Here is a 23713-nt window from a genome sequence, read left to right as displayed (position 1 = left end):
CTTTGGGAGGGCAAGGCAGGCGGATCACGAGGTCAGGAGATTGAGACCATCCTGGCTAACACGGTGAAACCCTGTCTCTACTAAAAATACAAAATATTAGCCGGGCATGATGGCGGGTGCCTGTAGTCCCAGCTAACTTGGGAGGCTGAGGCAGGAGAATGGCATGAACCCAGGAGGCAGAGCTTGCAGTGAGCCGAGATTGTGCCAGTGCACTCCAGCCTGGGTGACAGAGTGAGACTCTGTCTCAAAAAAAAAAAAAAAGATTATTAGCCAGGCACAGTGGCACATGCCTGTAACCCCAGTACTTTAGGAGGCTGAGGTGGGAGGATTGCTTGAGCCCAGGTGTTCAAGACCAGCCTGGGAAACATGAGGAGACCCTGTCTCTACAAAAAATTTAAAGATTAACCAGGTGTGGTGGCACATGCCTATAGTCCCAGCTTCTCAGGAGGCTGAGGTGGGAAGATTGCTTGAGCCCAGGAGGTCAAGGTTGCAGTGAGCTATGATTGTGCCACTGCACTCCAGCGTGGGTGACAGAGCCAGACCCTGTCTCCAAAAAAAAAAAAAAAAAAAAAGAAAGATTATTTTGCACAACATGTACATATAGTCTGTGCGGTTTTTTACTTCAGATGGTATAGGAAGTTGCTAAATTGGAAAGTGCGTCTTGGCACTTTCACCAAAAAATATAGACGAAAGAATTTATTTACTTTCATTTTATTTACTTTTACTGCTTCTTGTGGAGCAGGGCTAACTCACAGGCAGTGTACCCAGAGTCAGCCAGGAAGAATTTTTTTAATTAAAAAAAGGAAGCCTGGGGGGCTCCTTTCCTAGTTTAATGGGCAGGAAGAATTAGTGGATTTAAGTAAAAAACAAGGCATTGTAAACAAAAAATTTAAAGATAAAATTAGTAGATATTGCATAAAAGCTCCTGAGGGGCTTTTTAAAAAACTGTAGATATGTGAGCTTTTGAGATTGCTCAAAAAAAAAAAAAAAATTGTAGCTTCTGCTCTCCATTGTCTTTGGAACACTGGAGAGAGGAACAAGGGTAGTTGCTTGAGGTTTTGACCTTTCTCCTCACCAGGAAGTGCTTGAGGTAAACCACAGTGATGAGCTTTAGGTCCTAAGCAGCAGTTATTTCAGTGTTCTGAAGGTGAAAAGAAAGGTTGGTGGTTACTATTCTTATCATACTTTTAGGCCACATTGAGCCATATTCTCTCCCATTTTGTCCTGTTTTGCAGCAATATTTTAAATTCTGGATTGCTTAAAACCAGAGGTGGTTTTAAAACATGTGTATCATTGCTGCTTTCTGGTTAACTTTGCCTCACAAGATCTCATGAATTTGAATTTATCTACTCTTCAAAACTGGAGTTTACCTTACAGGAAACCTTGGTAGGTTTAACAAAGCATAGAGGTAACCCGTTAAATCCAAGTGTTAATGTTTACTTAGTCAAAGAAAGTGTTTCTCAAAGTGTTTGTACCACTTTCATTAGAATCACCTGGGTGCTTGTTAAAATGCAGATTCCTAGGCTCCATCTCAGGAGTGCACACTAATGCTTGAAACATACCTAGTCTTGTGTTCAGTGCTTTCTCTGAGGGTGGGAGGATCATTTCAAAAATATGTGATGTATGGTCCCTGTCGTCAGGAATATTAGTCCAACAGTACTGGTGTTGTCACAGTGCAGTTCATGATTACCCAAGTGACAGTTACTCAGAATTTTTATTTGATATATACTTGATATAAACTTTTTTTTAAAACATAGTGTTTTATAGCTTAAGTTTAAGTTAAGAGAAGTTAGAATGAGTATTCAATAGCTACTATCATTAACTAATTTACAGTGGGTTTTTTTGTTTTGTTTGAGATAGGGTCTTGCCCTGTCACCCAGGCTAGAGCGCAGTGACATCATCATGGCTCACTGCATCCTTGACCTCCTAGGCTCAATCAGTCCTCTCCCCTCAGCCTAGGACTGCAGGTACAAACCAACATGCCTGACTAATTTTTTATAGACAAGATCTTACTGTGTTGCCCAGGCTGGTCTCAAGCGATCCTCCTTCCTGCCTTGGTCTCCCAAAGTTGTGGGATTATAGACATGAGCCACTGCACCTAGCCTACAGTGTTATTAATGAGCAAAAAATTCCCTGGAATCACAGGTGTTTCACTTTACCTCCTTTTTTTGTTTTTTATTTTTATTTTTTGAGACAAGTCTCATTCCATAACCCAAGCTAGAGTGCAGTGGCACAATCATAGCTTGCTGCAGCCTCCAACTCCCAGGCCCAAGCAACCCTCCCACCTCAGCCTCTCAAGTAGCTGGGATCACAGGTGTGCACCACCACATCCAGCTCATTTTTAAATTATTTGTAGAGATGAGGTCTGGTTATGTTGCCCAAGCTGTTGTCAAACTTTTGGACTCAAGCAATCCTCCCACCTTGGCCTCCCAAAGGGCTGCAATTACAAGCCTGAGCCACCATCCTCGGCCAACTTTATCTCTTATAAATAATTTAAGAGCAATTTTCAGTAATAGGACTAACACCAGGCTTACTTGTCTTCTGTCTTGTATAACTCTTTTACTTTCTTTTAGCCATATTTCTTTTTTTTTGAGACGGAGTTTCACTATTGTTGCCCAGGCTGGAGTGCAATGGCGCAGTCTTGGCTCACTGCAACCTCCACCTCCCGGGTTCAAGTGATTCTCCTGCCCCAGCCTCTCAAGTAGCTGGGATTACAGGCACACACCACCATGCCTGGACTCTTAGCCATATTTTCTTATCAGTGAAATGATGCTCTTAGAATCTAATTTAGGTCTGTATTGTTCATTATGGCAAAATTTAAATTAACTAAAATGAAATAAAATTTAAAACTCAGTTCCTCAGTCATACTGGCCACATTTCAAGTCCGTAAGATCCACATAGTATATAAATAGCTTCTTGGACAGTATATGGAACATTTCCATCATTGCAGAGAATTCTATTGGACAACGATGCTTTTGATGGTCTTTAAGATTTCTGTCCTCTTCAAAGAGTCTAGTGATTTTTCTGTTTGCTCTTCCTTGTAGTAAATATTTGATGCCTGGGGTTTTTTGGTTTGTTTTCTTCTGATCTTTCCCCCTTTTTGGTTGATCTGTTACAGGTCAATACTTCTGCGAAGGCTCTGTAGTCTGATGGGAACTGTATTCTTGCTTCGCTGCTTTACCATGTTTGTGACCTCCCTCTCCGTGCCAGGACAACACCTGCAGTGTACTGGAAAGGTAGCCTGCTACCTTCTTTATCAATCTTGTTTTTGGTGGGTTGATGGCACACTATATGCAATAGGGCTAAGATTTTGCTTATAGTATTAAAATGTGCTTTTTAGTATCTGCAATGTCTATAAAAAAAAAACTATAGAAATAATTTGGTAAAAGTCTTAAGCCAGATTCTACCTCTCTGTTATTTCTGTTGAAACTCGTTCTATGCTGTGGAGCTATAGAAAACAAGTTTCTTTCGGCCGGGCGCAGTGGCTCATGCCTGTAATCCCAGCACTTTGGGAGGCTGAGGCGGGCGGATCATGAGGTCAGAAGTTCAAGACCAGCCGGGCCAATATGGTGAAACCCCGTCTCTACTAAAAATACAAAAATTAGTTGGGCGTGGTGGTGGGCACTTGTAATCCCAGCTACTCAGGAGGCTGAGGCAGAGAATTGCTTGAACCCGGGAGGCAGAGGTTGCAATGAGCTGAGATCGTGCCACTGCACTCCAGCCTGGGCAACAGAGCGAGACTCCATCTCAAAAAAAAAAAAAAGTGTTTATTTTGGCCGGGCGCAGTGGCTCATGCCTGTAATCCCAGCACTTTGGGAGGCCAAGGTGGGTGGATCACGAGGCCAGGAGTTTGAGACCAGCCTGGCCAAGATGGTTAAACCCCATCTCTACTAAAAATACAAAAATTAGCCAGGTGCAGTGGTGGACGCCTGTAATCCCAGCTACTCAGGAGGCTGAGGTTCAATCGCTTGAACCTGGGAGGCGGAGGTTGTAGTGAGCCGAGATCGCGCCACTGCACTCTAGCCTGGGCAACAGAGCAAGACTCTGTCTCAAAAACAAAGAAAGAAAGAAAGAAAACAATTTTCTTTCAATTATCATTTTCCCTTTCCCACCATCCTTAGCATTTTAAAAGTTTCTCATATGGCATGCTCTGGTTCCTTCACTGTCCTCCTCACTCCTTTAAAAATGTTGCCAGCCAGGTGCAGTGGCTCACGCCTGTAATCCCAGCACTTTGGGAGGCCAAGGCAGGTGGATCACCTGAGGTCAGGAGTTAAAGACCCAGCGTGGCCAACATGGTGCAATCTACTAAAAATACAGAAAATTACCTGGGCGTGGTGACGGGCACCTGTAATCCCAGGTACTCGGAAGGCTGAGGCATGAGAGTCATTTGAACCCAGGAGGCGGAGGTTGCAGTGAGCCAAGATGGCACCATTGTACTCCAGCCTGGGCAACAAGAGTGAATCTGCATCTCAAAACAAAACAAACAAACAAACAAAAAGAAAGTTGCAGTTTGACGACATACTCAGCACTCTAAACTTTACTCTTTCTGAGATAAACAAAATAATGGCTGACTTTTGGTTTTCATTTTATATTTTGTGGATTTGTTTTGGTGTACTGTAGACATCTTTTCTCATTAAACAGAAGAAATTATGCAGATGGGAACAAAATAAGACTCTGAAAATCACCTGTACTTTATATACAAAATTGGCTAAAATCTGTATACAAATTTGCAAAGAATTTTGTCCAAATTATATACAAATTTGGACAAAAGAACTCTACTTTTCTAGGCCTCTATGCTTTAATTCTGTGTTCTCACATATTCAAATAAATGTATGTGTTAACACCTTTGTAATTATTTTAATGTTGTTTGTAACAGCATTCAAGTTCACTTCTTGTACTGCAGTATCATAGCTGAAATGCCAACAAGGGAAGATTAAGCAGCCAAAGGAGATCAAGAGCTAAAAATATACCCCTGAGCTGAAGGGTGACAAAACTTTCTCCTGGTATTAGGAAGGCTTAGACTGACCAGTAAGAAAGGGGGAAGGGTTGATATGACACAGGATTTCATGTAAAGGAAATGTTTTATTTTTAAGGTAAAAGCTGTTTTGAGGTCTTTTTTCTTTTTCCAAAAAGGAAAAGTAATTTTTTTCAAATTATAAAATTATGTTTATTATAAAAATTCAAATTATATAGAAATGTATATATTAAAAAGTAAAAATTCACCTGATTCTTTTTTACCACACCCTATAAATAATACAGTTAACAGTTGTGTGTATAGCCACACAGACCATTTTTAAGCATACTTACACACTCATATAAGTTTTTTTGGGTTTTGTTTTTTTTTTTTTTTTTTGAGGTGGAGTCTTTCCCAGTCGCCCAGGCTGGAGTAGTGTGGCACAGTCTTGGGCTCACTGCAACATCCACTTCCCAGGTTCAAGCCATTCTCCTGCCTCAGCCTCCCGAGTAGCTGGGACCATCACGCCTGGCTGTTTTTTGTATTTTTAGTAGAGTTGGGGTTTCTCCATGTTGGCCAGGCTGGTCTCGAACTCCTGACCTCAGGTGATCCACCCGCCTTGGCCTCCCAAAGTGTTGGGATTACAGGCGTGAGCCACAGCGCCTGGCCCTCATATAAGTTTTCATAGATACTTTTGAAACAAGGTAGGATTATATTGCAAACATTGTTCTTTAACCTAGTTTTCCTTTTCTTTCTTTCTTTCTTTCTTTTTTTTTTTTTTTTTTTTTTTTTTGAGATGGAGTCTCGCTGTGTCACCCAGGCGGGAGTGCAGTGGCACGATCTCGGCTCACTGCAAACTCTGCCTCCCAGGTTCATGCCATTCTCCTGCCTCAGCCTCCCGAGTAGCTGGGACTACAGGCGCCCACCACCATGCATGGCTAATTTTTTTTGTATTTTTAGTAGAGACGGGGTTTCACTGTGTTAGCCAGGATGGTCTCAATCTCCTGACCTCATGGTCCGCCTGCCTTGGCCTCCCAAAGTGCTGAGATTACAGGCGTGAGCCATCGCGCCCAGCCTCTTTAGCCTATTTTTCATTGAATAGTATGTTGTTTACTTTTTTCTGAAGAAGTACATGTGGTCATATTCATCTTTTTAACAGTATTCCATTGTGGATACCAGGCTCCAAATGATGTACATTTTGGTTGTTTCAAAATTTTACTATTTATAAACAGTGCTATAGTGAACATTCTTGTACATTGTGCTTTTGCACTTACTCAGTTATTTCCTTAAGATAAATTATTGCAAGTAAAATTATAGAATTAAAGGACATGCACATTAAAAAATATAATATGGGCTGGACAAGGTGGCTCATGCCTGTAATCCCAGCACTTTGGGAGTCCGAGATGGGTGGATCACTTGAGGCCAGGAGTTCAAGACCAGGCTGGCCAACATGACGAAACCCCATCTCTACTAAAAATACAAATAATTAGCTGGGCATGGTGGCGGGCACCTGTAATCCCAGCTACTCGGGAGGCTGAGGCAGGAGAATCACTTGAACCTGGGAGGCAGAGGTTGCAGTGAGCTGAGATCACACCACTGCACTCCAGCCTGGGTGACAGAGCGAGACTCCATCTCAAAAAAAAAAAAAAAAAAAAAGTGATATGTGTTGCTGAAATACACACTTGAAAAGATGAGTTTTTCACTACTGCCAACATGTATGCGTGTCAGCTTTCTCACCCTCTTGCCAGCAGTGCCATTCTGATTGATGAAAGGTAATATCTGATGCTTTTATGTTCTTATTTTTTTATATTTTACAGGTTTAATTTATTTTGAATTTGTTTCTGTGCATGGTATGCGCAGTTTCTCCAAAATAGTATGCTGTGTACATGGTATGAAGAGTTTCACCCAAATAGTATTCTAGTTGATTAGGGGAGATTTTATTGTATTTTAGTCATTTTTTTTTTAAGACAGATTCTCGCTTTGTCACCCAGGCTAGAGTACAGTGTGGCATGATCATAGCTCACTGTCAGCCTAAAATTCCTGGTCTCAGGCAGTCCTCCTGCATCAGCCTTCTGAGTAGCTGGGACCACAGTCACACACCACCACAGCCAACTGATTTTTTTTTTTTTTTTTTTAGACGGAGTCTTTCTCTGTCGCCCCGGCTAGAGTGCAGTGGTGCGATCTTGGCTTACTGCATCCTCCACCTCCTGGGTTCAAGGGATTCTCCTGTCTCAGCCTCCCAAGTAACTGGGATCACAGGCGCCTGCCACCACACCCAGCTAATTTTTGTATTTTCAGTAGAGATGGGGTTTCACCATCTTGGCCAGGCTGGTCTTGAACTCCTGACCTCATGATCCACCTGCCTCGGCCTCCGAAAGTGCTGGGATTACAGGCGTGAGCCACCGTGCCTGGCCTAATTTTAATTTTTTTTTTTTGTAGAAACAGGATTTCACTTTGCTGCTCAGGCTGGTCTCGAGCTCCTGACTTCAAGTGCTCTTTCCATCTCCACCTCTCAAAGTGTTGGGATTACAGGCATGAGCCACCATACCTAGCCAGGACAGATTTTAAAGAAGAAAAATATAAGCTTATTACACTGAAAAGAGAACATTTTCCGTAGCTAAGGGATTTAATTGTAGGACAGCCACTGAGGAGAGGGATATCCGTGCATAGGGCTGCAACATATGTTGCAAAAATAAATTAGATACCATCCTTCTATGGTATAAACAGCCCTTTTTCTGTCTCTAATGACTGTTTTTATCAGTTGGTTATATATAGATATTTCTACTCCAATCTGACCTAAATACTGTTAATTGCTTTGAATTATAATATAACCTACTTATTGACCCGTATTATTTGCAGTAATTGTTATAAATAGAAATCAAATCCCTTACAGTGAATTCCATAAGGTAGTTTCGTTATAATAAATTAATTGCTTGAAATTGCATTCCTGGAAGTAAGGGGTTTGAGGACAGAACCAAGAACATGCCTATTTTTGAAATTTAGAAACACTTAATGCATATTTCTACACCTTCTCTTGTCAAAACATCCTATTCATTCTGCTCCGTTGTGTTTCAGTTTTTATTTTTTGGAGGGATATATGAGACATTTAAGATGGGAAAGGATGGAGAGATAACTGCCTTTTGACTGGCATCACTAGTTTCCTATCCTTGGTTGAGACATTTTCCTACCAGTCTCTTCTGTTTATTTACTACATGATTTTTTACTTTCTCAAGAGTAATATCTCTAAGCCCGTGTTCATAGCGATCACAGAAGAACCAAACCCATGTGTATTATCTTTCTTTCTCTCTAATAATAAATTCTTCTTCCTTTCTTTCCCTCAAATGAGGCAGAAAGGGAAAGCTGGGCAGTGTATAATCAGCAGGTGAGATTCCTAATGAGATTGTGATATCTATGAGGTTGTTTATTTTGGTCATATTTGATAGAATCTTTAAGACATAGGGCTTTGGAATTGGGCTCCCTGGGTTCACATCCTGACTGTGTTACTTACTAGCTATGTTGCCTCTCTAAGCCAGTTTCCTCATCTGCACAATTAAATCACTTCATAGGATTGCTGTGGAAATTAAATGCAGTAACATATAAAGCACTTAGCAGCATGCCTTGCACATAGTAAATGTACATAAAATTTTAGCACCTTTTTGTACCATTATTATGTTATTATTAAATTGTATTATTATAATAATATTAGTATGCCTTTTTGTGTGTGGTTTTTGTTGTTGTTGTTTTTTTGAGACAGAGTCTCGCTCTGTCGCCCAGGCTAGAGTGTAGTGAGGCTGGAGTGCAGTGGCGCAATCTCTGTTCACTGCAAGCTCCACCTACCGGGTTCACACCATTCTTCTGCCTCAGCCTCCCGAGTAGCTGGGACTGCAGGCGCCCGCCACCACGCCCGACTAATTTTTTGTATATTTAGTAGAGATGGGGTTTCACCGTGTTAGCCAGGATGGTCTCGATCTCCTGACCTTGTGATCCACCCGCCTCGGCCTCCCAAAGTGCTGGGATTACAGGCGTGAGCCACCGTGCCTGGCCTCTTTTTTTTTTTTTTTTTTTTTGAGATGGAGTTTTGCTCTTGTTGCCCAGGCTGGAGTGCAATGGCACGATTTCCACTCACCACAACCTCCCCCTCCTGGGATCAAGAGATTTTCCTGCCTCAGTCTCCTGAGTAGCTGGGATTACAGGCATGTGCCACCATGCCCAGCTAATTTTTGTACTTTTAGTAGAGATGGGTTTTTCCATGTTGGTCAGGCTGATCTCGAACTCCTGACCTCAGATGATCCACCCACCTCGGCCTCTCAAAGTGCTGGGATTATAGGCGTGAGCCACCGCACCCTGCAGTATGCTTTTTTTTTTTAAGTGACTGTCCCTCTTTTGTAAAGCAGTTATCACTCAAGGTCTTCCTCAAAATGGACTGCTTTTTTAGGCGTATGTGTGGGAGTTGGGATTAGGTTTGGCTATTGATAACTGGAAATTCAAAGTGGCTATGGTTTAATAAACACACAATGGTTTATTCTCTCTCAAAAAAGAGTCTGAAGGTAGGTACACAAGGTCTGGTATGATAATTTTACGAAGTCATCCAAAAAAACCCCATAATTCTTCTGTCTTTCTGGTCTGCTATCCCAATACTTGGCTTGTATCCTCAAGGCCACTTTGTGGTCCAAGATGGTTGCTGGAGTTTCACCTCCAGTTGAATGAGTCTGAGTTGTAGACTAAAAGAAGGAAAGGTAAAAAGTTAGAAAAGACTTCCTCAAAACTGTTGTCTCTTACCGTGATAAGTAGCCTTCCCAGAAACCCTTAACACTTCTACTTAGATCTTATTGTACAGAACTTAGTCACGTGGCCACACCTAGCTACAAGGGAGGCTGGGAAAGGCAATATTTTGGCTGAATTCATTGCTGCCTCATATATTTGAGATTCTGTTACCAGTGAAGAAGGGGAGAGTGGATGTTGAAAGGTAGACATTAATCTCCGTCTGTTATAGCCTATGTCTCATTGGCAAGAATAGCCAAGCAACTACTACTGTGATATTGGATTAAAAACTTGGAGATGCTTTTGTATTATAGAGAACTTTTTATTATAAAGGAACTCCTAGTAAAGGAGTTCATGTTACAGTGATTTCATTTATTTTTAATTAATTAATTAATTTTTTTGAGACAGAGTCTTACTTTATCGCCCAGGCTGGAGTACAGTGGCGCGATCTCGGCTCCCTGCAACCTCCGCCTCCCAGGTTCAAGTGATTCTCCTGCCTTAGCCTCCCTAGTAGCTGGGATTACAGGTGTGCACCACCACGCCTGGCTAATTTTTGTGTTTTTAGTAGAGTTGGGGTTTCACCATGTTGGCCAGGCTGATCTTGAACTCCTGACATCAGGTGATCCGCCCACCTCAGCCTCCCAAAGTGCTGGGATTACAGGCATGAGCCACTGCGCCCAGTCTGATTTCATTTAATTACCAAAATATTTCTGAGTACAGCCAAGCTTTGCCCACCCATTCTTGAAGTCTGGCTGGAATTCATTAGACTGAGGGCCTAGATGCTTTGGCTTAGATCTTATTTCTAAGTTATTCAGCATTTGAATTTCAATAGGAATGGATGTTGGGAAGTTCCCACCTCCCTAAGCATTTGAAGCAGTAATTCATAACTTTTCTTCATAGATATACGGCAGTGTATGGGAGAAATTACATCGAGCCTTTGCCATTTGGAGTGGCTTTGGTATGACCCTGACTGGCGTTCACACATGTGGAGATTACATGTTTAGTGGCCACACAGTCGTCCTAACTATGCTGAATTTCTTTGTCACCGAATGTAAGTATCTTTTTAGTGCTTCTATGCGTATTAGATAACTAGCTGCAGTGAAGGCTGTGGGAAGGGTGTCAGATCCTGTAAAGAATGGCAAAACAGCCTGACCTGAGAAACGTGACTGAGAAGCATTGGAAGGAATGTAGCTTTAAAATGATCTTTCTGTCCTTTTCCTAGATACACCAAGAAGTTGGAATTTCTTGCACACTTTATCCTGGGTTCTCAACCTCTTTGGAATCTTCTTCATCTTGGCTGCCCATGAACATTATTCCATTGATGTGTTTATTGCTTTTTATATAACAACAAGACTCTTTTTGTACTACCATACTCTGGCCAATACCAGAGCATATCAGCAGAGTAGGAGAGCAAGGATTTGGTTTCCCATGTTCTCTTTTTTTGAATGCAATGTTAATGGCACAGTACCTAATGAATATTGTTGGCCATTTTCAAAACCAGCAATAATGAAAAGGCTAATTGGATGAATACTATCTAATGAATTTGTGATTAAATATATAATAGTTGTTGAAAATGAGTAACTTTGTGTTCTCCCCCTAGGTTGTTCTTAGATGCCTGGCTTATGTGTTGACAAAGTAAAGTTTTCTGTTCTGAGCAAAGTTATGATTATAAAAAGCAAGAAAGAACAATCAAGAGTCCTTATGTAGCTGTTTGAACAGAAAGCTTAAGTAGATGTTTTCTGCCCCTTCTCTTTAGGAAGACTTAATGTTGTGATTGAAGTCAGGCTGTACCCTTTCCTGTTGAGTATTTGCTTATTGAACTTTAAACAAGTCAACTTGAGCAGTTTGCTGGTTGAGGAATTTTCATTGATTTCCAGTAGGGCTCTAGTCAAGAAATAATATGTTTTGAAGCTCCTTATTACCTTTAGAAGAAGAAACCCTACCAAGTGACAGTACTTGTTCTTTGGACTAATCTTTGTTTCATTTTAAAAAATGCAACCCTGGGACATGATCTGTTTTACTGACAAAGAGTTTTTGCCTTCTGAACCATCTTTAAATATACTGAACATACCAGGATGCCTGAAATAAGAAGAGAATGAAAGAGGCCATAGATGACGTGACAGAGTACTGGCTAGGATGCCATTGGTCTCCTCATTAATGCAAATGGAGGGCTGGCATATTTCACCAAAGATGCAACAAAAGATGCAGTGCCTATTTTGTTCTGAGGGTTCAGTGTAACCCTCAGTGAGTATTCATGAGGGAGAAATGGCTGCATCCATAAAAATAAATGGGCTTAATGTTAGTGGTATAGGTACCCAGAATAACTTCTTTGTGCTATAGTTGTTAGATGACAGTTCAATTTTATGCTTTTTTAATGGTGTTATTAAATGAGCCAAATAGGAGTGTTTTACCAGATGTTAGATAAAGTTCTTAATGCTGTTAAGTAGGGAGGTATGCATGCAAAGAATTGTTTTCTCCTGCAAAGAAACTTACAGCACGCAAAATATAACTTTTTGGTTTTTGAAATTTATCATTCTTGGCCGTTGGAAGTAAACAGTCTCAGACATACTTGGATATGAAAAAGTTTTGTTGTTTTTTACTTTTAAATATAATGGTGTATATACATTCTTTCTATTTAGTCTTAATTTGGCAGTCAGGAAGTGATATAACTTAGCTGCTATTTACAACACTAGAAATTTAGTACTTTAAGTAATTTCACCTCTATGATAACATTTGTTACTTTATTTTTAATGATTTTTTACAGTAGTTATGACAGTAGGATGGTTATGGAATTGGAATTTAAACTCCCAACTAATGAGCTTAGCTGCTTGGAATATTAATTATGTAGTTTTTACATTCCATTTTAAAACAAAAACTTAGAAAAGGTGCTGGCATTCTGAGGCCTGCAATTAGACCACATAGCAGAAGCTTGCTCCTTCCTTATCTGGGTGAAATATTTTATTTTTGCACTTTGAGTCATATTCCCACCCCTGTATAAGCTACATAGGAGCCTGAATGAATTGGGTAGGAAAGGAAATTATGCAAACAAGTCTCAGCTAGTGCTGAATGACCCCAATTTGTGTCTGCTGTGAACATTATTTTTGTATTTCTCACTTGAGAAATGCTGCAAGGCAATTCAACTTTTATGCTTTTAAATCTCACACCTCAGAATCTGATATCTTAAATTGCTGATTCTGTTACATGCTAGGAACAAAATGCCAACATCTCATGTAAAGAAGTTGCATAATCATGAAAAGTAAAGGATGTTTCCTATGCCAGTTAGAGTGGTTTGACCCTTCAGGTAAAAAGATGTGTTACTGTTATTTTTCTACGTGACAGAACAGACTGAATTTAGCTAGGGAGGCACTGATGTTGGCTTTTGGGAAAGGGTTCAGAAAACTGTATGGCAACATTAATGCTAAAATGTTAAGCCGAGTGCAGTGGTGCAAGGCTATAGTCCCAGCTTCTGAGGAGGCTGAGGCAGGAGGATTGCTTGAGGCCAGGAGTTAGAAGCTGGAGTGTGTTATAACGCCTATGAATAACCACTGCATTCCAGCCCGGGCAAGGTAGCAAGACCCATTCTCTTAAAAACATGGCTGGGTGCAATGACTCACGCCTGTAATCCCAGCACTTTGGGAGGCCAAGGCAGGCGGATGGCTTGAGGTCAGGAGTTCGAGATCAGCCTGGCCAATATGGTGAAACCTCATCTCTACTAAAACTACAAAAATTAGCTGGGCATGGTGGCACGCACTTGTAATCCCAGCTACTTGGGAGACTGAGGAATAAGAAACACTTGAACCCAGGAGGTGGAGTTTGCAGTGAGCTGAGATCACTCCACTGCACTCCAGCCTAGGTGACAGAGCGAGACTCCATCTCAAAACAAAACAAAACAAAAAAACAAATTAGAGTGGGTGCAGTGGCTAATGCCTGTAATCGCAGCACTTTGGGAGGCTAAGGCAGGAGGATCACCTGAGCTCCGGTAAACGAGACCAGCCTGGGCAACAAAGTGAGACCTCGTCCCCACAAAAAGTTGTTTAGAAAATTAGCTGGGCGTGGTGGTGCATGCCTGTGGTCCCAGCTACATGGGAGGCTGAGGCAGAAGGATCACTTGAGCCCAAGGAGGTTGAGGCTACAGTGAGCTGTAATCATGCCACTGCACTCCAGCCTTGGGGACAGAGTGAGACCCTGCCTCAATCAATCAATCAATCAATAACAAAAACTTAAATAGCTATTAACCTCAGTCTTCTTTCCTTCATATAAATTCTATTCTAAGACCAAATAGAAAAATAAATGTAACTAACTTTGCAGAGCCATTGACATTGAGAGACCTAACAACAGACTGCAATGTGGATTGTAAAATAACTTTTCAGCCTTGCACTTGCTCATATATGTTTTGAGAAAAATGTAAGTTAGGTATAACTTATTGTTTTAACTATTATAAGGCAGTGTTTACATAAATTAATCATCTCTTTCTTGGAAAACATTGAGACAAATTTATTTTCAGTTTTACTTAAACATGAAACCTGTATTTTAGTTGCTTTTTGTTTTGTCCAGAAACTTCCAGATTTTGTCTTCATTTTTTTTTCTGGTTAAAATCTAAACCATAGTGAAGATAGTATTTATGTTTACATTTTATCTGTGAATGTGGCTAAGCAGAGAAGCTACATGGCTTTGGTCTGCATATTTTTTGACCTTGTATTTGGTTCTGTAGTTGCAGAATTGTGAAGGCTTACATCATCATGGAGACTTTAGTAAGGAAGGAACCAAAAGGTTTTTGGTTTGGGGATGCAAACTGGAGGTTATGTTACAAGTCTTCAATGCATTTTCTGTGTTCCTGGCAGCAGTGTTGCCTTTTTTTTCTTTTACTTTTTTTTTTTTTTTTTTTTAAGACCAGGTAGGGTAGTGTTATTGAAGGGTAACTGAAGAGTGGTAGAGAGTAAGAGGCTTTGAAGGAGGCAGGTTTGCTGTTATCACAAAATAATTTGGAGGAAACCTTTCGTGGCTGTGCTGCAAGAATTCTTTATGTGGCTATCCTTTCCATAGTTTTCTGACCAGAATTGCAAGGGTAAAAATAGAACTTCTAGCTCTATTTATTTGTATCCTTTGAAATCAGAACTTATCCTTAGAACCAGTCAGTTAAATAATGCGGACTATGCCTATAATCCCAGCACTTTAGGAGGCTGAGGCAGGCAGATCACGAGGTCAGGAGTTCGAGGCCAGCCTGGCCAATATGGTGAAACTCCGTCTCTACTAAAAATACAAAAATTAGCCGGGTGTGGTGGTGCACGCCCATGCCTGTAGTCCCAGCTACTCAGGAGGCTGAGGCAGAAGAATCGCTTGAACCTAGGAGGCGGAGGTTGCAGTGAGCCGAGATACTGCCACTACACTCCAGTCTGGGCGACAGAGCGAGACTCCATCTCAAAAAAACAAAATAAAATAAAATAATAATGTGGGCTATTCAGAAGAAAAAGTCAGTGACAGAGAGACCAGAACCCATTGGATCAAGAGACCTGCAGGGATTATAACTCTTTGTGAGCAGTGGTGTTTTGTGCCCTGTCTCTGCCTGTGTGTTTTTACTAAGAATTCCAGAAATCCTGTAATTTGTAAATGGGAAACAGAGGAACCAGATTGTTTTATAGCTGATAAGAAACAGTCTGTTTTAGAAACATCTGTTTGGAAAGTATTACTCATGTATTCACAAAGTCATATTTATAACACTAGTCTTCTTTGACTGTACTCAACAAAAGGCAGTTTCACCATTAATTTCATAGTAAGCTTTTTTAAAGGATTCTAGATCTAAATTGCCTAAGAATGTTAACCACATTCTTGTTTTAAACTCTCTAATTTAATAAATGTAATTATTTGATAGTCTTTTATAGACTTACGTTTTCTTCATACTAAAGGTAATGATAATATAGTCATTTGCCAATTCTTTAAGGTATTCAGGCATTTGAGACAAGAAAGCTGTCTTGTAGAATAGTCCAATTGCTTTCTTAAACAGTACTGGTTTCATTTAAACAGTTTCTAAGCCAGCAAAGGTGTCAATTTTAATGCCAACTTGACAGTTTAACAGTTTGTGTTTGTAAGCAGTTTAGCCTGAATTATCCCATACTGCTGTAGAGGAGAATTGTTAGTAACATCAAAGGTCAGAATGCTTCAGGTGACTAATAAGAATGGAAAGAGACTGAGTAGGTTTTTTGTTTCTTTTCCCTGTCTTTGAGTAACTTTGAATGACTAAAATTAGTATGAAACTAGGTTTTGGACCCCCTTCTCACCTCACCCGGATGTAATGCCACCAATTTCAAATAACTAAAATGTGACCAATTACTTTGCTTCAAGTTCTATACAAATATCTCTGAAATCTGTAAGCCATATTTCAGCTATTCTGGTTTTTATAATACATTCTACCCTAAATTAACCAAAGGACTTTTTATTCAGTGTATTCCATGTTTCAGCGTAAGGAAAGTTTGTGCCTGATATGGCAAGAGAAAGAACACTATGGTAATTTCATTGTTACTTCAGGTCTCTTTCAATCTGAAGAACTGGGTTGTCTGGAGAATTGAACATAGCCAAGCAATATTATCAATTAGTAATGTCATCTTAAAAATGTTCAGTTTTACTAAGTTTTATTCAGAGGATCTATGTATTATTAGAAAAATGAAGTATTTCTGACATGGAACAAAGAAAGTGGAAACTGGTACTTAATGGGGGAAGCAAAATTAGCTTGGACTAAAACGGACATGTTTTGTTTTGTGAATTCTACCTAAATGTCTCTCTATCCACAGAGAAACTAGTATTACTTGAAGATGTGAAAGTTCCTGTGGTAGCCATACCTTGAAGCACAGTGTTTGTACATAAGTAAATATCTTGATTCTAAATTAAATCCAAATTTAACTAATATATATTATTTTATATCTTTGTTGTATTAAAATGTTTAAAAACACTAAAAATAAAACATTTGAAAGTTGGATTACAGTTTCTTATTGAAATGTCTTTGCATTATTAATGGAGCTGGTCAGTTTTTTATATAATGAATTTTAGTTTTTGCAAATGATTGGCCAGGTGCGGTGGCTCACGCCTGTGATCCTAGCTCTTTGGGAGGCCAAGGCAGGCTGATCGCTTGAGCCTAGGAATTCAAGACCAGCCTGGGCAACATGGTGAAACCCCGTCTCTACAAAAAATACAAAAATTAGCCAAGTGTGGTGGTGCGTGTCTGTAGTCCCAGCTACTTGGGAGACTGAGGCAGGAGGATCACTTGAGCCTGGGAAGTCGAGGCTGCAGTGAGCCGAGATGATGCCACTGTACTCCAGCCTGGGTGACAAAGTGACACCCTGTCTCCAAAAAAACAAGCAAATGATTGAGCTCTGCAACTTTAAATCTGTGGAACTTAGTCCAGAACTGTGGAGTAGTTAGAATGCTAAGCATTGTCACAGGTACAGGATCGTATCAGCTTGATCCGCAACTGAACTTGTCTTCTTGATCACTGCTAATATGTAGCCTCTGTAGCGCTGGCCCAGCTAGTCTTTTTGAGAACTCTGGGAAAAAAATAGTCCAGAAGAGACCTCAAGGAGCTTGGTGGAGTAGAAAATGCACTGGGTTTAGGCTCTGATGACCTGGGTATGAGTTGTGTTTCTGACACTGATGAAGTTTTTCTTCAAACCTCCACTTAACCTTATTTAAGTGGAAAAAAGTGCCTACCACATAGGTTGTAGTAAGGGCCAATTTATGAAAGTACTGTAGCCTTGCTCACGGAGATGTTAAGATGAGGGTGCTGAGTTAAGAGAGTGCCTCAGAGGAGCTCAGTTGCCACCTTCAGCTGGAACTTTGAAGATGCACAAATGATAGTTTTAAGGCTTCTGGTAGAGTAGCATGACATTTAAATGCCGTATGTTCTCAGTTCACGGGGCTCCCATGAGAGCCAGAAATACAGAACCACCAAGACCTGCTCATATTCCAGCTTTAGGAGCCCTGGGTCACATTATGAAGTGAATGTCTGTACCTGATGGGTTTTTTTGTTGTTGTTTTTGTTTTGTTTTGAGACGGAGTTTTGCTTTTGTTGCCCAGGCTGGAGTGCAGTGGCATGATCTCGGCTCACCACAGTCTCCACCTCCCAGGTTCAAGTGATTCTTCTGCCTCAACTTCCCAAATAGCTGGGATTACAGGCATGCGCCACCACACCCGGCTAATTTTGTATTTTTGGTAGAGATGGGGTTTCTCCACGTTGGTCAGGCGGATCTCAAACTCCCAACCTCAGGTGATCCGCCTGCCTCAGCCTCCCAAAGTGTTAGGATTACAGGCATGAGCCACTGCGCCCAGCCTACAAACATATTTTTTTAATTTTAAAGGTTTACATTATTTTACTCCAATTGTAGCATATACATATATATGTACATATACACGTGGTTTCATACCTTGCTTATTTCACTTAACATGTTCCAGTGCCTTCCAGCCAAGGATGAAGGACACACCTTAGTTGAATAAGTTGGGTTTATTGTTTGTTATAATGGAGAATACACACCATGGGGAGTTGTGGGGCATCTCAGTGGGGAGGTGTTGGAAAGGATAGGATGTGGGCTTGAGTTACGCAGCTTCTGGGGAAGGTTTAACTGAAGTGGGAATCTGTTCTGATTAGATGGGGGTATTTCTATTATTGAATATCTTAATATATCTTAACAAGGCAGGAGGAGCTGGGTGTGGTGGCTCACGCCTGTAATCCCAGCACTTTGGGAGGCCGAGGCGGGCGGATCATGAGGTCAGGAGATCGAGACCAGCCTGGCCAACATGGTGAAACCCCGTCTCTACTAAAAATACAAAAATTAGCTGGGCGTGGTGGTGCGCACCTATAGACCCAGCTACTCGGGAGGCTGAGGCAGGAGAATTGCTTAATCCACACCATTGCCAAAGCAATATATTACAGAATTTTTTTATGTTTGCCAATTTTATAGATTTAATTTTATTTATTTAGTTTTTTGAGACAGAGTTTCACTCTTGTTGCCCAGACTGGAGTGCAATGGTGCTGTCTCAGCTCACTGCAACCTCTGCCTCACGGGTTAAAGTGATTTTCCTGCTTCGGCCTCCCAAGTAGCTGAGATTATAGGCACCTGCCACCATGCCCTGCTAATTTTTGTATTTTTAGTAGAGACAGGGTTTCACTGTGCTGGCCAGGCTGGTCTCAAACTCCTGACCTCAGGTGATCCACCCGCCTCAGCCTCCCAAAGTGCTGGGATTACAGGCGTGAGCTACTGCGCCTGGCCTAAATTTATAGATTTTAAAATGATATCTTAATTCCCTAGCTACAAAAGTAATCTTCAAAAGTGTTTTTTCTTTTTTTCTTTTTTTTTTTTTTTGAGACGGAGTCTTGCTCTGTCGTCCAGGCTGGAGTGCAATGGCGCGATCTCAGCTCACTGCAACCTCCGCCTCCCGGGTTCACGCCATTCTCCTGCCTCAGCCTCCCAAGCAGCTGGGACCACAGGCGCCCGCCACCACGCCCGGCTAATTTTTTGTATTTTTAGTAGAGATGGTTTTCACCGTGCTAGCTAGGATGGTCTCGATCCCCTGACGTCGTGACCCGCCCGCCTCGGCCTCCCAAAGTGATGGGATTTCAGGCGTGAGCCACCGTGCCCGGCCCAAAAGTGTTTTTAAGATGCAGGGCGAGGTGGCTCACGCCTGTAATCCTAGCACTTTGGGAGGCGGGCGGATTGCCTGAGATCAGGAGTTTGAGACCAGCCTGAGCAACACGGTGAAACCTCGTCTCTACTAAAATAAAAAAATTAGCCGGGGTGGCGGCGTGCGCCTGTAGTCCCAGCTACTCAGGAGGCTGAGGCAGGAGAATTGCTTGAACCCGGGAGGTGGAGGTTGCAGTGAGCCGAGATCGTGCCACTGTACTCCAGCCTGGGTGACAGAGTGAGACTCTGTCTCCAAAAAAAAAAAAAAAAAGTGTTTTTAAAATAGTAAAATGATAAGGAATTGGTGGAGTGGTGACAACTTGGTTGGTATACAAAACTTTCTAGAAGACTAAACTGCCAACTATGACTTATTAAAGACCATATGACTATAAGATGTTGAGGGGGAAAAGAAATGATTTTCCAATTATACTTTTTAATCTTTTTGTGTGTGTGTGGAGATGGGGGTCTCACTATGTTGGCCATGCTGATCTTGAACTCTTGGCCTCAAGCGATCCTCCCACCTTGGCCTTCCAAAATGCTAGGATTATAGATAGGCATAAGCCACTGTGCCCAGCCAGGAAGATGATTTAGCAGATTGAGGAGTGTTTCTCCTGTTTAATTTTTAACATAGTCTTTACATTGGCCATCTCTTGTCATTCAAAAGTAGCAATTTTTTCTGATCATTGTCTTCCTTGAGCACCTATAGGAGGCTAAGTCCTGTCTGGCCCAAGGGAAAGGCCAAAGGACTCAGTTGCTCTCTGTTTTAAAGTTCTGTAAAGAGTAATGTTGATACTGGTCTGCCTGCAGTAGCTATTTTTGGCCCTACCATCACCTGGAAGACCTTCCAAAGACCCAGCTTTACCTGTGGAGGGCTTCATTATAGATGTGTGGGATCTGAGCTATGGAAGATGTTTTGAAAGAATATTTGTTAAACATTTATTGGGTACCTATTCTATGCCAGGCACTGTTTAAGTGCTAGTGGTTCAGTGGTAAACAAAACAAAGCCCCGGCCTTCAGGAATCTTACTTTCTAGACAATAAACACATATATGAGAGAGAGAGAAAAAAAAAGCATTCCTGGCAGTTGTCAACTAGTAATTGACCTGGGTACAGTGGCATTCTCTTACTGAACATAAGCAATTCTATAGAATATCATCATCAGATGAGGACCCTGCCTGGCTGTAATGGATCCTCTTCACTTGTAATCATGCCTGAACAGCAATAAAGACACTGTGCAGCCATAAAAATAGCCATACACACTGCTCCTGATTAACATGGGCAACTATCACTTTGTTCCTTCATAAGAATTAAGATTCCGAATTGCCCCAGGTTTCTGAAAGCACTCAATCCAGAGCAGCACCCTACTTGGTTGCTTTCCTAAACCTTCCTTAAGAACACCTAACACAAGCCCAAATCCTGTACCAGCCCCACCTAACACTCTCTTACTGAGATTCCCCTCCCTTCTCCAGGTGTTTAGTCTTTCTCGCTGCAGGAAGTTTAATTAAAAACCTGCCTTTGGCTGGGTGCAGTGGCTCACACCTATAATCCCAGCACTTTGGGAGGCCGAGGTGGGTGGATCATTTGAGGTCAGGAGTTCAAAACCATCCTTGCCAACGTGGTGAAACCCCGACTCTTACTAAGAATACAAAAATTAGTCGAGCATGATAGTGCACACCTGTAATCCCAGCTACTTGGGAGGCTGAGGCAAGAGAATCACTTGAACCTGAGAGACAGGTTGCAGTGAGCCAAGATCATGCACTCCACTCCAGCCTGGAGGACAGAGTGAAAGTCTGTCTCAAAAAAAACAAAAACAAAAACAAAACCTAACTTAGTTTTACTAAGGTGTGCTCCTGGTGATATTTAGCTAGCAGAAATTGCCTTCAGGCAGCCCAAACAGCTATGACAAAAAAAAAAAAAAAGAACAGCTAAAAGGATAGAGTGACAGGGAATGCTCACTACTGAGATAGCACTAACGGAAGTCCTTCTGCAGAGGTGGCATTCGAGCAGAGGCCCTGGATGAAGTGAGGGGCCATGTGGGGCAGAGGGAATAGCAATTACACAAGCCTCTGGAGCAGACTTGGCATGTTCTACAAACAAAAAAGAGTTTGGTTTAAGAGTAAACAAGTGGAAGAGTCATTGAAAGTGGGTCGGGCGCAGTGGCTCATGCCTGTAATCCCAGTACTTTGGGAGGCTGAGGCGGGTGGATCACTTGAGGTCAGGAGTTCGTGACCAGCCTGGCCAAAATGGTGAAACCCTGTCTCTACTAAAAATACAAAAATTAGCCAAGTGTGGTGGCAGGCACCTGTAGTCCCAGCTACTTAGGAGGCTGAGGCAGGAGAATCGCTTGAACCTGGGAGGCAGAGGTTGCAGTGAGCCGAGATCGTGCCACTGCACTCCAACCTGGGCGACACAGCAAAAACTCCATCTCAAAAAAAAAAAAAAGTGACTGAACATGAACTTAGAGAAGTAGCTAGGCTCTAGTCTTACAATCCTTGAAGGTCCTGGTGAAAATTTAAGTTTTGCTTCAAGTGACATGGGAAGCCATTGGCGGATTTGCGTTTTGTGCAGGGGAGTGACTCACATCCCCACCTCACATCTCCATTGTAGCTGGAGTGACATGTGTAGGCCAAGGCAGAGAAGGCCTCCCCCACCCAGCTCTTTCTGCGTAGGCCAGTTTGCCTGGCCCTGGACCTTGAAGGTTTCATCAAATGCTTCTGGGTGCTTTATTAGGAGCATGGAAGAATTGAAGGATGCTCAAGGAGACGAAAGCTGCAGCAGAGCCAAAGGAAAATACAGCGTGATCTCAGAAGTGCTGCAGTGGGACGAGGCAGCCCTGGATAGAATGGCAAGCAGGATTTTTTTTTTTTTTTGAGCTCTGTCACCCAGGCTGGAGTGCAGTGACGCAATCTCGGCTCATTGCAAACTCCGCCTCCCGGGTTCAAACAATTCTTCTGCCTCAGCCTCCCGAGTAGCTGGGACTACAGGTGCCTGCCACCATGCCCGGCTAATTTTTTGTATTTTTAGTAAAGACCGGGTTTCACTGTGTTAGCCAGGATGGTCTCGATCTCCTGACCTCGTGATCCGCCCGCTTTGGCCTCCCAAAGTGCTCAGATTACAGGCGTGAGCCACCGCGCCCGGCCGGAAAGCAGGATTTTTAACTTTTCTTTGCTTAAATTTTTTATTTTTTTAATGCACAGGCTGACAAACTAGAGTTATGAGAACCTTTTTTTGGTTCAGAAGTCAACCTTTGCTGTTGGTTACCAGCAGAGGGTGCCACAAACCTCCAGCAGCCCTTGTGCCTTTGTCACAGGAAGTCACTGGTTTGAACAACATAATAGGTGTGCATCAGAATCACCTAGCTGGTTAAAACACATTGCTAACCCCTACCTTCCGCCTAAGTGGGAGGAATTTTTATTTCTGACAGGTTCCCAGGTGAGGCTGAGGCTCCCAGTCAGACTGATTCTTCCTCAGGAAGTGATCAGAACCCCCTGAAGAGCCTTTCACCAACACCCACAGCTTGAGGCAGCATCCCCCAAAGGCATTTCAGAACAGGCTAGAGTGAAGACGCAGGTGTTCCCCAAGCTCCTGGGTTCCCTCCTCCCTTCCCTGGGCTGTTGTGAAAGTACTGAATGCTGTAAATTAGTAATCTCCATACAAATGATCACTGCCAGCATCTTAGCTTTTTATTCCTCCCTCCTATGCTTTCATTTTGGTATCTAATTGTGCATTTTTAGTGTATAGAAATAGAAGGGTTTTTTTTGTTAGTTTGTTTGTTTTGGACAAAGTCTTACTCTGTCACCCAGGCTGGAGTGCAGTGGCATGATCTTGGCTCGCTGCAACCTCTGCCTCCTGGGTTCAAGTGATTCTTGTGCCTCAGCCTCCCAAGTAGCTGGGACTACAGGCGCGCGCCACCACACCTGGCTGATTTTTTGTATTTTTAGTAGAGATGTGGTTTCACCACGGTGGCCAAGGCCGGTCTTGAATTTCTGACCTCAAGTGATCCACCTGCCTTAGCCTCCCAAAATGCTAGTACTACAGGCATGAGCCACCGTGCCCGGCTAGAAATACAATTGATTTTTAATTGCTGGCCTTTTATCCTGTGACAGTGCCAAAGTCATGTTCTAGGAGTTCTTTTGTAGATTTGTTAGTGTGTTTACATAGTCATAGACAATCACATCATTTCTGAATAGGAACAGTTTTATCCTTCCCCCTATTCCACCTTGAACTCTGGTTTCTCTGGTGGCCAGAACTAGATCTGCCGACCACATTCTGTCATGATCTTTAGGGGCAGATAACATACCAGTTCACAAAGCAACTTGACAGTATTCTGAATC

General features: G+C 42.0%; 1 protein-coding gene across 5 annotated transcripts in view; it reads left to right on the top strand.

The window, feature by feature from the left end:
- The window catches only part of SAMD8 (sterile alpha motif domain containing 8), an 83048-nt gene extending 66363 nt beyond the window's left edge, over window positions 1–16685 (top strand). For all 5 annotated transcript variants that reach the window (XM_019035452.3, XM_019035454.4, XM_019035453.3 and 2 more), the window contains exons 4-6: window positions 3119–3236; window positions 10616–10766; window positions 10938–16685. In XM_019035452.3, the coding sequence (XP_018890997.1) occupies window positions 3119–3236; window positions 10616–10766; window positions 10938–11242 (574 nt within the window). In that variant the 3' untranslated portion in view covers window positions 11243–16685. The remainder of the gene's footprint in view (window positions 1–3118; window positions 3237–10615; window positions 10767–10937) is intronic.
- The last annotated feature ends 7028 nt before the right edge of the window (window positions 16686–23713 follow it).

Source organism: Gorilla gorilla, chromosome 8 (genome assembly GCF_029281585.2).
Source record: "Gorilla gorilla gorilla isolate KB3781 chromosome 8, NHGRI_mGorGor1-v2.1_pri, whole genome shotgun sequence".
Classification (NCBI taxonomy): Eukaryota; Metazoa; Chordata; class Mammalia; order Primates; family Hominidae; genus Gorilla; species Gorilla gorilla.
This window is presented reverse-complemented; position numbering and strand designations above follow the sequence as displayed.